The following is a 15,598-nucleotide window of genomic DNA, read 5'->3' as shown; positions in this document are numbered from 1 at the left end:
GCATGCCAAGTCTTGTTCAAGGCTTTCAGGAGTTTTTTTGGCGTCAGTTTCACACTTAAAATGAGAAGGAAATGAAAATGCATTTTTAAGGGAATCTCACCCAGTTCTCTTTTTCAATTCTCACTCATTCAAATGTTTTGACCCTGGCATCTCTGTGATGAGGATGGATTTCAGGAGTGCTGCTTCTAGTGTTGCAAAGAAAGAGAGGATGGTTCAGAGAGCAACAGAAATAATCAATGAGCGAGAAAAGACAGCAACACAGAGGTCTGATGAACTATTTATCTGAGAGGAGAAAAACAACAGCCTGCTTGTTTCACAAGACCAAAACCGAAGAGCAGAGGAAGGGTAGGTCTCCAGTTTCTTTCTCATGGTGTACCATTTTTAGAGCTGATTAAACACCGGGATATTGAGTAGACCTGCAATTGAAAGTATGGAAGGAACAAAGACTAGGAGACCCTGAGGATCTCAGTGACCACAGTTGTGAATCTTTAGTATTAGAGTCTGAGGGCGAGGATTAGTTATAATTCATGTTAACAATATCCACTTGAAACTTTCCTTGTCAATCATAGAATCTGGGATTTTGTGGAAAAAAAAAAAAACATAATCTCCCCTTTGCTGTGAAAGGTTATTAAAAGGCACTTTTCTTAAACAAAGAGGCTTCTCCAAAGAAGAAGCAAATTTAATTTTCTTTGAGCAGCTTTATGGTTTGTAAGAGGGCTGTAATCTAATCAATGCAATCTTCTTGCAGCCCATCAGAGTGAAGCACAGAGATATTAATGGACCCCCCCCCCCCCCCCCCCCCCCCCCCCCCCGTTGCTGCCATATGTTACTTTACAATGTGCCTGGATCTCAACTGAACATGAGAAACGATGGTAAAGACATCATGTTTTCTGTTTATAAATCAGTGTAGTTATTTGATTAGGTCATTTGATCTAAGGCGCCTCTACTCCAGCTGTTCCCTCAGTGATTTCTGATGACAGTTTCTATTGCTTTATTTTTAACAAAATTTAAGATGCAACTTTTTATTTTTATTTATTTATTTATTTATTTATTTAAGTGTAAGTTATTTTTTTAAATCCGGTGCCAGTATGTAATGCCCATTTTAAAGTTTTATAATACGTCTTCTGTGGATTTAGCATGCATAGAGATGTACTGAGGCTGACAAAGCATAATGTTTCAGGGAAGAATAACATTGGCAGAAGCAGTTTGCTTGTTTCTTTTTGTGATGAATTCCAGAGGGACAGTATATGAGAGACTTGTGAGTGTGATTTTTCTGCACTGGACTCTGTCAAAATGGCTTGATCTTATTTCACTGAGCGATTACAGACCTGTAATAAACCACATGGACTAAGATTGCTTTTCCTTTTAAATAGGCGTTAGATTACAGTATGTGTGCTTCACTGAACCAGGAGCAGATGGTATATATTGTTATTTCCTTGTTTATAAGCAGATGGTGAAAAACAAATGTGGCTGGTTGGAAACTGCACTTTTATCTCAGATACAAATTAGCAATACCATATTTCAAAACACACACGGCACCATTTTATTTGATCAATAATAAGGTATGCTTTGGGTGACATCAAATCGGCCCAGACAGGTATACATTCAAAAACATATTACAAAACAGTACAAGTACAATTTAGATATTATTTCAGTGTGCAAATACATTGACAAGCAAATAACAAACAGAATGAGCTTTGAACATTCTGCTATCAAAACCCAACAATGCACTGAGCATGTAAACATTATTGAAGAGTCCATCTGAAAACTTCACGGAGCGAAACTGGTCATATTACCATGAGCTTTAAACAGAAAACAACAGGAAAGCCACAGCCCATAAACCACATGACGAGGGAGTTCAATCCTGACTTATTTAGCATCTTTGACATTTTACTGTATCCACTCCGGCTCGTTTAATTATTAGGAAAAGTGTATTTTTCCATTTGTTTGAAAAGATATCTGGAAAAAATGTTACTTTTTTATTTTTATGTAACAAAGCTTTACAAAAATGTACGGTGTTATCACCAAGAATGTCAGCATTTCACATTAGCATTAAAGAGAGTAAAACCAGCTTACAATTATGTGTGTAGGTAGAATCACTCACTGTCAAAGGTGGCCATGGCAACCTGTTACAGCACACAGTATGAGGGCCTCATTCCTGGTAGTCCTGTTATCTCGCCCCTCCCCATCTGATACCACTATACTTCCGGTACAAATTGACACAGTGTCAATTATAATTATTGTTCCATGTCGTTATGTATTCTTGTACATTGATTTCCAAAATTCAAATTCTATATATATATATATATATATATATATATATATATATATATATATATATATATATATAACAAACATTACGTGAAGCTTATACTGGTGTTGTGTCGCTAAAACAACATTGTAATAAACAGTTGTTCGTTTCTTAATCTTTATTAACATGTTTACAGATGTTTTATAAACAGGTCTAAAATGTGACCTGGTTAAAATTAACCTCCTCAGTGTATTTGTTCAGTATACTGAACATTTTTCCTTTGAAACTGCCAGCACTACCATCAGCCCGAGAGCCCTCGGGAATGGACGTTCAGAATAGTGAACCTTCAATATTTCGGGGTTCCAAATATTAGTCTCATATGTTGTATGTTTTCGTGGTCTCATGTAAAGCAAATAACACGTTTCATAGCCAAATTTAGTTTTCTCTTAAGAAACCTGGTCTCAGGACTGAGGAGGATAAGGAGCGGAAACAGATTAACCAAAACTCAAGCAAAAACAACAAGAAGACACATTTAATAAATAAATAAATACATACATACGCTCCAGAAAAGAGCACACTGTCTTGTGCAATTGATTCAATGTCACTGAGTAGGTTTATCTCTACACTGATGTTATAACAGCTTGTGTATTTTCATGGCATCTTGCTCATCAAATCCCAGCTGAGAGAAGGCAGGTTGGGACTGTTTTCCAATTGCTGCTATCACGCACTATCATCACCAGATTTAAAATAACCATAAAGAAGAGAAAGCCAGCTACCAGGTATCCCCAAACTGGAATAATATAAACACTGAGGACTTATAAACACACACACACAAACGTCAAACTTAGAATCATTTTGAGAACTGTGTGAGACGTACCATCATTGTTATCTAAAAGCTCTCCTGCTAGCTGTTGGGTGGAGCATTGTGGAGTTTTAGAGATGTCTTGGAGACATCTGTAAGCATGTTGGACAGCCTGATGTTCTCATACTCCTCCTGCTCAGCCTTGCACCAGCACTGACGCAGCATGGTGTTGAGATCTTTCTGGAAGTTCTTGTTGAGAAAGCCATAGAAGACGGGGTTGATGCAGGTGGAGAACATGGCTGCCAGGTGGCAGAGAGTGAAGACCAGGTTGTGGTGGCAGTTGAGGAGGACCTCGTGGTTCCAGTCGAAGATGATGTTGAAGATGTTGAGGGGGAGCCAGCAGATGGCGAAGGCCACCACAATGGAGACGAGCATCATGTTGATGCGTTTGCTCTCGCTCAACCTAGTCTCATTTTCACGCAGGCGGTCCACCATCCTGCCCCGCTGACGCAGGCACACGAAGATCTTCAGGTAGCACACAAAGATGAAGCATAGTGGGGCGAGGTACTGGACCACCAGCAGGCAGGTGGTGAAACCCAGGCGGTCCCCCTCAGACAGCCAGTCATCCGTGCAAGCGTACTTATCCCTGAAGAAGCTGGAGTGGGCGGTGAGGTTTTTGAAGGGCTCATCAGTCAGGTGGTGGAAGATCAGGAAGGGAACGGACAGGGCGGCAGAGGCTATCCAGATCAGAACAATCCCCCAATGGGCATGGGAGATGTTGGGCTTCCACCCCCTGGGGTTGACGATCAGCTGGTACCGCTCGATGGCAATCAGGACCAGGGAGAAGACAGACACGGAGACAGACATGCACTGGGCGAAAGAGCTCACCTTGCACATGGGCTCCCCGAACACCCAGTGATCCATCAATGTGTAGACCACCGTGAAGGGGATGCACATTATGCAGATGAGCACATCTGACAAGGAGAGGTTCGCGATCAGGATGTTGGTTACGTTGTGCGTCTCCTTCTGCCTTTGTATGATGATGATTAGGCACAGGTTCCCAAAGAGGCCCACGATAGTCACTACACTGTAGGCCACCACCAACACCAACTGGATGTACAGAGAAGGCTGGCAGTCATAGTCAGAGAAGTGGGGCCTCCAGCTGCTGCTATTGAAGCTGCCCATTGCCGTCCCGTTAGGGAGACTCTCGTTGGTGCCGTGTGTGATGTCACCCATGTCGTAGAGTCATAACAGGATTGCCAGGCACCAGCGTTCAGCTGCAGATAGCGGAACCTAATCCTTCAGCAACGCAGTCTGGACATCCTTCCTCTTTGTTATTTCTTGATAAGGATTTCAAAATGAATTACCTGACTTATCTCTCTGATAAGCCGATGTCCTCTTATTCAGCTCCTGTGTGGATCCTCAGAAAGCAGGCGGTCCTTCCCTTCCCTCGAGGCCAGGTTACCTACCAGTGCAACAGAACATTATTGATAAAACAAAGCAAACAAAATCACTGCCATTTCTTAAACCATGTTTTTTTTTTTTTTCACGTAACAGGCTGTAAGGGCTCTGCCTGTTATGCTCGAAGACTGAAGGCTCAATAAAATGAACATGACGTCATGAATCTCACTGAACTGCAACCTCAGTGTGTGACGACAGGGAGCAAGCATTTATACTGAGGATCAGGAATTTAAGAAGCTCTGATAAAAGACTGATGCGCAGTACAAGCTAGACTGTAGCACAGCATTCCCTTGCTACTGGGGTTTGGCACATTTTCAGTGCTTGTTAGAAAGTCTTTGCCAGTGTTAGTTGACTCATTTGTTTTGCAAGATGAGGGCATTGAGGCAGCCGAGAATGTGAATTTATGATAATCACTACAGCTGTGTAACATTGTATTACTATCCATCAGTTGTATGTGTATATTGTATTTGTTATGCATTAGAAAGTATACCAGGAATAATCAAGTACTGGAGCCCAGTTACAGAGGGAATAGTTACACATGACCAGCGTTAATTAACATGTGCCAAAGGAAAACTGAACCACAGCACATTTAAATCAAGTGTGGTGCAGGTTTATTCTGGGACTGCAGTGCAACTGCATGGCTATAATGACACGTTCAGCAGTATCAGCGCATTGTTCAGGGTATATTTATTAACATGGTTTGGGTCGGCTTTGTGCTTTGGCTGCAAGTGGTTATCTGTGCTGTCTGAAACGACCCTTGTGTAAAACCAAATAATTCTGAAAGGTGGTGATGCCTGCGGATTCAACAAAAAGCTAGCGACAAAGACCGTGTCTGAATAAAGCACTGCATTTCACATTCACAGAAGAGTCCCTTCATTGCAAACGGGGAATGTGGGCCCCCTAGAGTTGAGAAATGTAATTGCATGTGACAGAATTAAAAAGATCCCCCTAATTAAATAAATGCATTAAGCCTCATTACAGAAGGACAACCTTTCCTTGAAGACGGCCAGCGCTGCAGGTCAATGAGCAGGTGATATTTAGTAGCTCACTTCAAATTATTTTATTTACTTTAATCTAATTAGATTGAAGTACCTCGACAAGCTCTAGTGTTACAATTTGCAACTCTCACTGTGTATGTAAGCTTCCCTGTGAGCTCTCAAGGCTCTGACCAGCAGTATAATGATATCCATTCATCATTTGTCTTCATGCATCAAACCTCTGGAGTGTGGATTCCTGCTGAAAATTCTAGCAACATGCTGTTGAACTGATGACCGTTTACTAGATTCATACCAGTTACTTTACTCGTCTACAAAACCCCAGAGCTGGTTTACAGCCAATTAGAGATACTTAGCAGTGCAGATACTGATGACCAGATTGATTTTTTACCCCTGTAAAAGGATGTTAAATAGACAGTTGTTGTTTTTGTATGACCAGCAATAAACAAAGGCTATTAATTAGTGAGATTTCCAACAGGGCAGTTCAGAATAAGGTTGACAATGGCTGGATGAGTTGCTGTATTCAAATGGATCGTACTCAGTACTCAGGATGCAATGCCTGTGGGGTTTTTGCTAGTCATGGACCAGGCTATAGAATCTTTCAAGGTTTCACATTTCTATGGTGGCTTCTCTTATAAAAGTCGACCGCAGTAAACACAGTAATTTTGTCTGGTAATTTTGCAATTTTTCCATTGCTTCTACTAAGCATTTATCATGGGTTTTACAATGCCTACCCAAGCTTTCTACCATGTTTTATCACACTTGCACTATAGAAAATTTTATAAGGATTAACCCAATCCTCAAAGAATCAAAAACCATCAAACAGCTGGCATTGTGGGAAGACAGAATCGTGACCGTCAGCAGATGGATACTGGGCTACTTTCTCACATATATCTCATCTGTTAACAAAAACAGAGAGGCCACCCATCTCCATCAGTCTCTACCCATCTCCACCAGTCTCACAGCTACCAATCTAGCACATTTCATTAATACTTAACCTTTCTTACCTCCATCAAAAAGAAAAAAAAAAAGGAAAGAAAACCTAGCCTGGGCCGCCAGCAAAAAACCTGAGCTGTTAGTAACCCCAGACAAAGAGAAAGACAGAGATGGTGTACAGGCATTGGAAGAGAAAGGCAACCGACAGTGACTGGAAGAAAACACAATATAAAATCAGACGCATCTACAGTCCTAAGCACTACCAAATAAAATGGACACAGAGATAACTGGAATGAAAACTGGAACTTAGCAGTTTATTAAATAGGGTCAGTTGCTCCTGGCTTGATGTAATGTGCACTGATGTAAAGATTTGATATTTTCCAGATTTTGTATTTTATTTTATTTTTTGGAAAACTGCATGATACTGTCACCCCATATTAAAACTCCTTCACATTTGAATTAAAAAGGCACATTACATTGTGAAAGCACTCTTACCTTTCTTTTTCTAACACCAGACTGGAGGGAGCTGCACTTAACTCTTAGCAAACTGCTGATCTTCCCGGTCCTTAGCCAGTTCCTCAGGTGGGGTCCTGTGCACAGAAGAGGAGAGAGAGGGAGAGGGCAGGGTGGTCTGATTGACAGGGAATTAACATTCTTTCCTGGCTGCTCAGAGCCTGTGGATGATAAAGCTGTAGTTTGCAACAAGCAGGCAGCGGTGAGGTGATACGCACCAATGAAGAGACAGCAGGGCGGGCCCACATAGCTGCGCTCCGAGGGGGGGTGGTAAGAAAGGGATGAATGACTGACAGACAGACATCAGGCAGTCTGAATCACAAAAACAACTCCAATACAAGAGAAAGGGAAGGATACAAACAAAAGAAGAAGGAATTCATTATTAACTGCAGTACATCTTAACCCTTTAAGTATCTGTACATGTTTACCTTTTAGCAACATTTTTTTTTAAATAATGAAAAATATTAAAAACCACATTTCTTGGTATAGGAATACTCAAAGAAACCTATAAAATTCAAAACTTTTTGACCAGAAGTACATGACACAGTTTACAATAACAGAAACAGTTACATTTATAATAATAATAATAATAATAATAATAATAATAATAATAATAATAATAACAATAATCCTATTTAAATGCATAATAAAAGGACTCGTCAACTTGAGAAAAAAATTCAAATTAGCATCCTCGTAAAAGAGGATTCTAAATAGATAGGCATTTAACTAATGAAACAAACAAAAAAAAAAACGGTCAAAAAGACTGCAAATTAAATGTTCAGACAAAAAGGGGGGGTGGTACAGAGCACGCCATCCAGACCCGAGAGGACTCCGCGTGGGCTCGCTCCAAATTAACCGGGACCGGACCAGGACCCTAAACATGGCCCCGCAGTCAAAGAGACCCTCCCGGCGATCCTACGCTTCCTGGTCTTGTAGGTGGCCAGTCTAGCAAGATCTAGGAGCAGATTCACCAGGTAGCCTCTCGCCTTGGTGGTAGTAGTCGTCGTCGAAGTATCATTACATTTATAATAGCAGTAAGACCTGTCCCAGGTTCTTCCAGGTTAATAAAAGCTGGTGTAAAGTCCTCAGAATGATATAGCGGCCCCTGCTGCCCTCTGAGTCTGAGTCGCAAACATTACGGGAAAATGCTTCTGATCTTAACAGATGTCTGGAAATTCCAGCACAAATATTGGCAAATGTACGCGTTTTATTGCATACCAGACCCAAGACAAGTTTCCCATTGTAAAGGCATAGAAAAGTGTAATAAAGCATAGCGAAAGCAAGGCAAACAATATTACATAAAAATACACGGCAAAGCATGCAGAACTACGGTAAATGCATATTATAACAACGGGGAAATTCATGGGAAAGCTGCAGAAACGCCATGCAAAATACGTGGAATCGTTTCTAAGGTATACACTGCTGCGTTTTCTGATGACAGACCCCCACAATACATTTTAACCAGCCCCTGTATTCAGTGCCATCTTTTCAGATCTGAAAGTCCCCAGTTCAGCGTCAGAAAAATGCTATTTTAAAGCAAACGTCGCCAAACAAGCACTGTACATAGACACACCAACAACTACACATCGCGTACAGCGTGTAGTCCTAAATCTAGAAGTACCGGCACGCTACTGGGTGACAGAGAGAGAGAGCGAGAGAGCCGGTGTCTCACGAAAATGGTTAACCTGGAGTACATATCATAGATCGGCCTATGAGAAATTGCCGTCGCTGTCGATGTTCATTACGTAGTGTTTACTGCTGCACTTCATGTAACGCAGAACATGTACGTTATTGAATAAAGACTTTGAGCAGCTGTACTGTAACGGTTAAATCATTATATCATTCTGCTGTGGTTTAACATTTTGCAAATTTATACTGTTGTTCTAGGGAACAAAAAAAAAAACATTTCCACACATCACCAAAAATAGACCGCAATATGCTAGCACTGCCACTAGAGGGTACTGTACCTCGTTAAAAACATTATATATATATATGTGTGTGTGTGTCATATGGATTACAAATGTTTATCGAATACCATACATCCCAACTTGAAGTCGATGGAAATAAAACGTTATGAATCATCTCAGTTGTTGCCACAGACGATCAAACCCTTACTAGTACCGAATTTAAAAACACGCAAAGAAACATCAATTCAATTAAGCGTTTTGCTTTTTCAGTGTCTTTAAAAGCAGTGACCAACGTTTAGACGGTCTTCAAATTTAATTTATTGTTGTTTCTCTATATTTCCACAGCCAGTTCCAGGTGTAGACAATGTGGTATTTAATGATGGCTGTGTTTCTGTACATTTCAATAAATAGCCAATATTTTAAGCAAATCCAGGACCAGAGGACACAACTGGAAATCAAGTGGAGACAGACTTGGCACAGAGGGGATGATTAACTTCTGTACACATCATCATCCTCATACTCTCACTACCACTACACCAGGGCCCTGTTCCTCGTAGCTGGTTTAACTAATTCAGGCTAATCAGAGGTTATCCAGATTCGATTAACCCGATAATTGAAGTCAGGCTAACCCCGTTCCTCGACGGCGAATACAGGCTAAAAGTGTCTCGTTAACTCGATTGCGATTTAAGAAATCCGGGTAATTGCGCGTGCGCGTTCTCGTGCTACCTCAAAGGGAGAATCGCAGAACACTGAATCAATGATCTTCACGAAAGATGACGTCGAGAGAGAGAGAGAGAGAGAGAGAGAGAGAGAGAGAGAGCAACTTTTTCAGCCTGACTGAGCGAAAGCTTATAATGGAAAGTTTTGAGGAATATAAAAGCATTATCGCAACTAAATGCAACACTGCTGCTGCTGCCAAGTCTAGAGAGGAAGCATGGAAGAAAAAAAAAAAATGCAGATACGCTAAATGCATATGTTTTTTTTTTTTTTTTTTTTTTTTTTTTTTTTTTTAATTTTAGGAGCACCGCACCGCACATGCGACAAGATGTCGCAGGATCTGTCACAGATCATCTGAGAATAATTGAGGTCAAGTCATGGATGATGTACAGTGTTATCCAAAGTCTGACACCTACCGTCTCGCACTGGCATTGTATAATTATCATTAAAATGTTGGATTATTTGCATCAATTGCTGAATTGTAGCTAATTTTTAATTTCATGTAAGTGATAACCTATACATTAATGCTGTGAAAGGATTTTCTGTTCACAAAATCCGCCTCATTTGGTCTTGAGGGTACCTTGATGGGGATCTGACTGCAGTCCACAGCACCAATGACCTTGGGGAACTCTTCATAATAATGTAGCCTACTTAATAAACGATAATGATGGGGTTATCTATTCATTAAATTACATATAACCTAGTAAATTACCTGCGACTGTATAGAAGCCCTATTTGATGGCGTGTCCCCTTGTACGTCCCGGAAATGTGATGAACACATTAAGAAATCTCTTTAGGGCGCGATAGACCTTTCGGACTGCACGGCATGCAGCAGCTTTGCTGATATTTTCAGCATCGCCAACTGGGTATAGGAATGCGCCACTAGCAAAAAAGCGCAGCCCTATGCGTATAGTCTGTGTTACTGTCAACGAACGGCTGTGCCGGGTGGCAAGGGCAATGGCTCAAGTAGATTTATTAGGTAAATGATACCTTGCTGGACAACCATGGAGGAATGGCAGCATCATGGAACGCGCAGTGCAGTTGTAAGGCCTGCTCTGGAGCCAGCATTGCCTCTTCTTCTGGATTCATTAGAGCTGGAGAGCCGTGAGGAATGGTGATGCAGCAGGTGTCCACTAAGAACCATTTCAAATATAACGCCATTTCCATCTGACTCATCTCTCTCCTATGAAAGCGTTTCAGATGGCTAGATCAATATAAAAGGATCCATGCCTTGAATGAACCTTGAATGGTGAGTGTCATCTACAGCTGACATGCATGCATTCTCCTCCTGTCACACGGCAGTATTGCTTTTGAACAAAAGGGCAATCATTAATGGACGGTTTATCACATTACACAAGATACAAAGAAGCCCACCAGCCGTTTCCCGTACTGTGATGCTTATAGTGAGTTTAGAGCATTGAATTTAATTAAAAACTCATAGACAGTTGCTTTTGACAGGGCTTGATTTTGTAATGCGTCTTAAGAAGTTATACAAATGTCTGCTCAGTACATGGGGCACTGTTGGAAAAAAAAAAAAAAAACTTTTTCTTTTTGAAGCTGGCTCAGCCAGTTCAGAAGTTTGACCTGTTTCGAAGAGTGAGCAGGCATTAACCTTGCTTCTGCTTTCAATGCAAAGAGCACCCTGGGGTTATCCACAAGGCAAATAAGACTTCATTTCAACTCTTCATCCCAACAGCCAGAGGAAAGAGTAGCATCTGCTGATCTACTGAACTAACACAGCTTCCTGCACAATCTTATACCCACACAGCTGTCTTGCCATGACCCACACCCACACCCACTAGCCCCATATAAAGAACACATCACTCCAACTCCACAAATATAAAAACACACAGTATCTCTCTGTGTCCGCCTTATACTGCACCACTTATTCCTGCACTAATAAAGAAATTGCACCAACAAAAAAGTTCTGCCTGTTTAAAAATGCAGTTTATTTATTTATTTATTTATTTAAGTTCTTTTTGGTGACATTGGAGTCTCTCTGCTGACCTGGACTGGAAGGGTTAAGGTTAGTTGCTAACCAGTGTTCTTCATTTCCAGTAGAGAAGGATTGCAATCCAGGTTTATGTTATATAACCAAGTACTGAATCAGCAGGATCAATGAAGTAGTTTACCTGGACCGGAATCACCTGTGTGTGTATGCTGAATAATATTATTATTAATAGTAATAGTATCCTATATGTGGTGCATTCATTTTTGCATTTTTTTATTTAATAATAAATTTGCATGTAATGAGTCACGGGCGATCTGAGCCGCCCCATTTCAAAAATACAGATTACCGCTGGCCCTCCGATTCTAAACAAGCCTGATCATTGGTACCTATGAGGGAGAAGGGAGCAGGCAGGGGTGTGAATATAAAGAGCCTGGATGATCCTCATTCACCACTCTAGCATCAAAGCCTTCAGAGAAGACTCAGCTGCATAGCATTGCCACAATGGAAGCTACCATGTGTCTTGTTTTGTCTGTCATCCTCTTTCTTTGCTACACCAGAGAGCAATGATTCAGTTTGTATTATTACTGTTTTGCGGTTGTGCTGTGTTAAAGCTACTATACAGGACAATGCCTTGCAGAGGGTTGTGCATGGAGTGTGTCTGGAGCTGCTGCAGAGTTTGTGTTGCCTGATTGTAATGTTGCTATGTCAGCTCTGGTGAGAGGGAGTCCTATTTCTGAAGCGGTAAGGATTAGATTTCAATTTATTAAATTACTTTGTCTTGTGTAATTTGAATTCTGGCTGCCTATCTAACTCTGGGTTAACTTCTAATTTTCCAAGCCTGATTGCAAGCAATACAACCAGCCTGCCTGCCCACAGAACTTGGATCCAGTCTGTGGCACTGATGGCATCAAGTATGCCAATGAATGTAGTGTGTGCCTGGCAAACATGCAAGTGTTCCTGTGTGTACTGTAGCTGTGTTTCCACTGCACCGGAACCTGGTCTGGACATAGTCCTTGAACAGGCTGTTCCAGCACAGGGTATGACTGAAGTCTGCTGTTCAAGGAGCAGTTTGAGTCCTTCTAGCTATTGATGTGTGTCTTTAACACACAACTTTTGTACAAGTAACTTGCCACAAATGTTTCACAGGAAGCCTCAGAATGGCTCCTAGTGGCAGAATAGAAGCATTGGCAAATGAGACTGATGAAAACATCCAGAACTCTAGAGTTCTGATGACAGTCCTGAGAGTGAGAGCGAGAGAGAGAGAGAGAGAGAGAGAGAGAGAGAGAGAGAGAGAGAGAGAGAGAGAGAGAGAGAGATTGCACCATGCTGTCTCCTGGACGGGCTGTACTTCAGAGCAGATCTGTGCTGCATTACACTGAACCTGTAACTACTATCCACAGGTCCCCTGGACCCAAATACCCACCAGCACAGAAACTCAGAGTAGTCAGCCCAGCAAAAACGCTACCATAAAACTGACTTGACATAACTACTAGAGGGTACAGCAAGCGACGATGTGTAGTGAAAGAGCAGCGGCCATCATAAGAGTGCTCTGGGTCCACAGGACCTGCGGATAGCAGCTGCTGGTTAAACTATTTGAGCTTGGCAGAACCGTGACTTTAAATATGTCATTGATGTTATGTAGTTCATTATTATTTGTGATGCATTAATACTGCCCGAGAGGTGCCATTGATCTTTAACAGGCACAGAGGTAACCAAAAGAAAATATTCAAATCGCCTCTCATGGCCTGTGTATGTAGTGGGTTTGAGCGTTGGGCTGCAGCAAACCAAAAATGACACACCAATAACTGCTGCCCTGTGATTGGTCCCCTGTCCCGTTTTATAACGGTATATTAAAAAGGTGTGTTGAATATTTCATATGTACAAGAGCCTTATTAAAATAAATAAGCAAAAGTATTGATTTGCAGCGTCTCATTGGGGTGGGTACATGTGTTACAAATTCTTGATATGATGGGCTTGAACGTGTGGCTAAAGTACTACTATACAAATGCTCAGCCTATTACCAGGGTTGTGTGAAATTATTATGATGGTGTGAAACTGATGCACGAGGCATGTTAATGGTATTAGCTTAACAAACAGAAGTCATGGATTTAAAGGAGGATGGCATTCTTTGTGAGAAACTTCTGGCCAAGGCCTTTCAATGGAATGAGGCGTTTGTTCTGCACTCAAACCTATTCGTACCCTGCTACATTCTCACCGAGCCCTCACACAGCACTGCTGCCCACACTCACCCTCTCTCCAGCATCCTGTGCAGGGGGCATGGACCAGCATTTTATAGCTTTATAAAAGGGCACAGTTCTAACGATGTGCGACGTCTGTCGTAATTTGGGTAGAGAATAAGTTAAATATCCTTGATTTTATTGCGGTCAGATACGCTCCAACGACTATGCCACCCCTTGTTTACATAGAGGCATGGGACCTCCATGTTGTGACCAAAATATTTTCCTCACACAAGCCCCTTCAATAAAATGAAAGTCAAAAGTCACAGGTGCAGTTTGTTATTGCAAGATAGTTTTTATTCAATAGTACAAGGCATATAAAAATAGACACTCTAAAATGTATTAAAGGAAATTAGAAGGAGAGATAAGCAAGTATCTGGTTCCTATAGTTTAACAAGTCAGGTTAAGGTTCAAAATTAACACTAGGGTCAATAAATCTAAAATCTATACAAAGACCACCATGCCACGGAAAGCATAGAGAACAGACAAAGGGAAGATTAACTATATACAAATCAAATACAAATGTGCCAAAATAAATACAAAAACACCTGAACGCAAAATTAAGTGTTCAACCAAATTCAAACACTACTACTTCCTGCGTCTACACAATCTATAGAAACAGTGGTAGGGTTGCACCTTGGAACCATAGAGTGCACAAAGCACATACAATGATTTACACTGACTAAAAAAACAAAGTGTAATAAAGGAAAACAGTAATTTAGAGTAAAAAAGGAACAGTCAGTCATACACAAACAATACACAACAAATACAAAAAGAGGATCGGTAATACAAATCCAATAAACAAACCGTAATCAAAACAACAATCGGCGTTCATAGCCTACAAAAAAAAAAAACAAGAAGGTTGAGCACATCACATGCAACTACTAAAACAAAAACCTATGCTGAACAAAGTAACAAGAAAAAAAAAGAAAAAAAAAAAAGCCACACACAGATAGCTCCGAATATGTTAGTTGAAAACGTGTCACACAGCTCAGGTGACCGAACAAAATACATTTAGAAACAAACAGGTTTAAAAGAAACAAACTCACAAACTAAGGATCACAGTGCAACCGGCTTACCTGCTTAGGTGGTGTTTTAGAATAACCCCGGAAGACAAAGACAGACCCAGCATTCACCATTTCCAGCTCAGCTAACGTATCCATTTTTACAGGAATCTCTAGGAACCGCATTCTGCTTGGTTCTAGTGTCCTACCCATACATTCGACTTAGGAGAAGGGTTCAAAAAAAGTGAAACAACTCGTTCGTAGCAAAAACGGATTGTTTAAATCCATCATGTTCATGAACGTGTTACCAACACTGATTTATTCCATTGACTGCTCTGTAGCACGGTGATGGAAATAAGACTCTCATTGCACATCAGTTTCACCCATTCCTGGTTTTACTGCAAGCTTGATTAGACAGTGTGTCTAGGTAACAAGCTCAGGTGTGTCTTGTTAAACTCACAGTAAAACCAGGAATGGATCAAACTGCCATGCAATGAGAGTCTTATTTCCATCCCTGTAATCTATCTATCTATCTATCTATCTATCTATCTATCTATCTATCTATCTATCTATAAAGAAAAACAACAGTTCCTATGATAAGTAATTAAAAATGAAACTGCTTCTAGTCGGCTATCTCTTCTTTGAATAATAATAATAATAATAATAATAATAATAATAATAATAATAATAATAATAATAATAATAGAATTATAATAATAATACAGTGGCACTGGAACCATTTTTAAAGTGAGGGTGCTGAAAGACATTGAACAAAACTGTAAACCCTCTGTATGATGGAAGCCATGCAAAGCCAAAGGGGTGCT

General features: G+C 40.7%; 1 protein-coding gene across 1 annotated transcript; it reads right to left on the bottom strand.

Moving 5' to 3' along the window:
* Nucleotides 1-2,369: 2,369 nt before the first annotated feature.
* On the bottom strand, nucleotides 2,370-7,422 carry LOC121324034 (neuropeptide Y receptor type 6-like). The gene is made up of 2 exons (XM_041265422.1): nucleotides 6,941-7,422; nucleotides 2,370-4,518 (listed from the first exon to the last, which is right to left on the bottom strand). Exon 2 carries the CDS (start codon nucleotides 4,287-4,289, stop codon nucleotides 3,156-3,158), a length of 1,134 nt encoding a protein of 377 aa, XP_041121356.1. The 5' UTR covers nucleotides 4,290-4,518; nucleotides 6,941-7,422; the 3' UTR covers nucleotides 2,370-3,155.
* Between the last annotated feature and the right edge of the window lie 8,176 nt (nucleotides 7,423-15,598).

Source organism: Polyodon spathula, chromosome 12 (genome assembly GCF_017654505.1).
Source record: "Polyodon spathula isolate WHYD16114869_AA chromosome 12, ASM1765450v1, whole genome shotgun sequence".
NCBI classification, from domain to species: domain Eukaryota; kingdom Metazoa; phylum Chordata; class Actinopteri; order Acipenseriformes; family Polyodontidae; genus Polyodon; species Polyodon spathula.
Note: the sequence above shows the minus strand (reverse complement) of the source record. Positions and strands in the feature narration are given on the sequence as shown.

What these genes read in the sequence shown, in the direction of transcription:
- LOC121324034 (XM_041265422.1), bottom strand. Translation starts at nt 4,289, where the DNA reads ATGGGTGACATCACACACGGCACCAACGAGAGTCTCCCTAACGGGACG.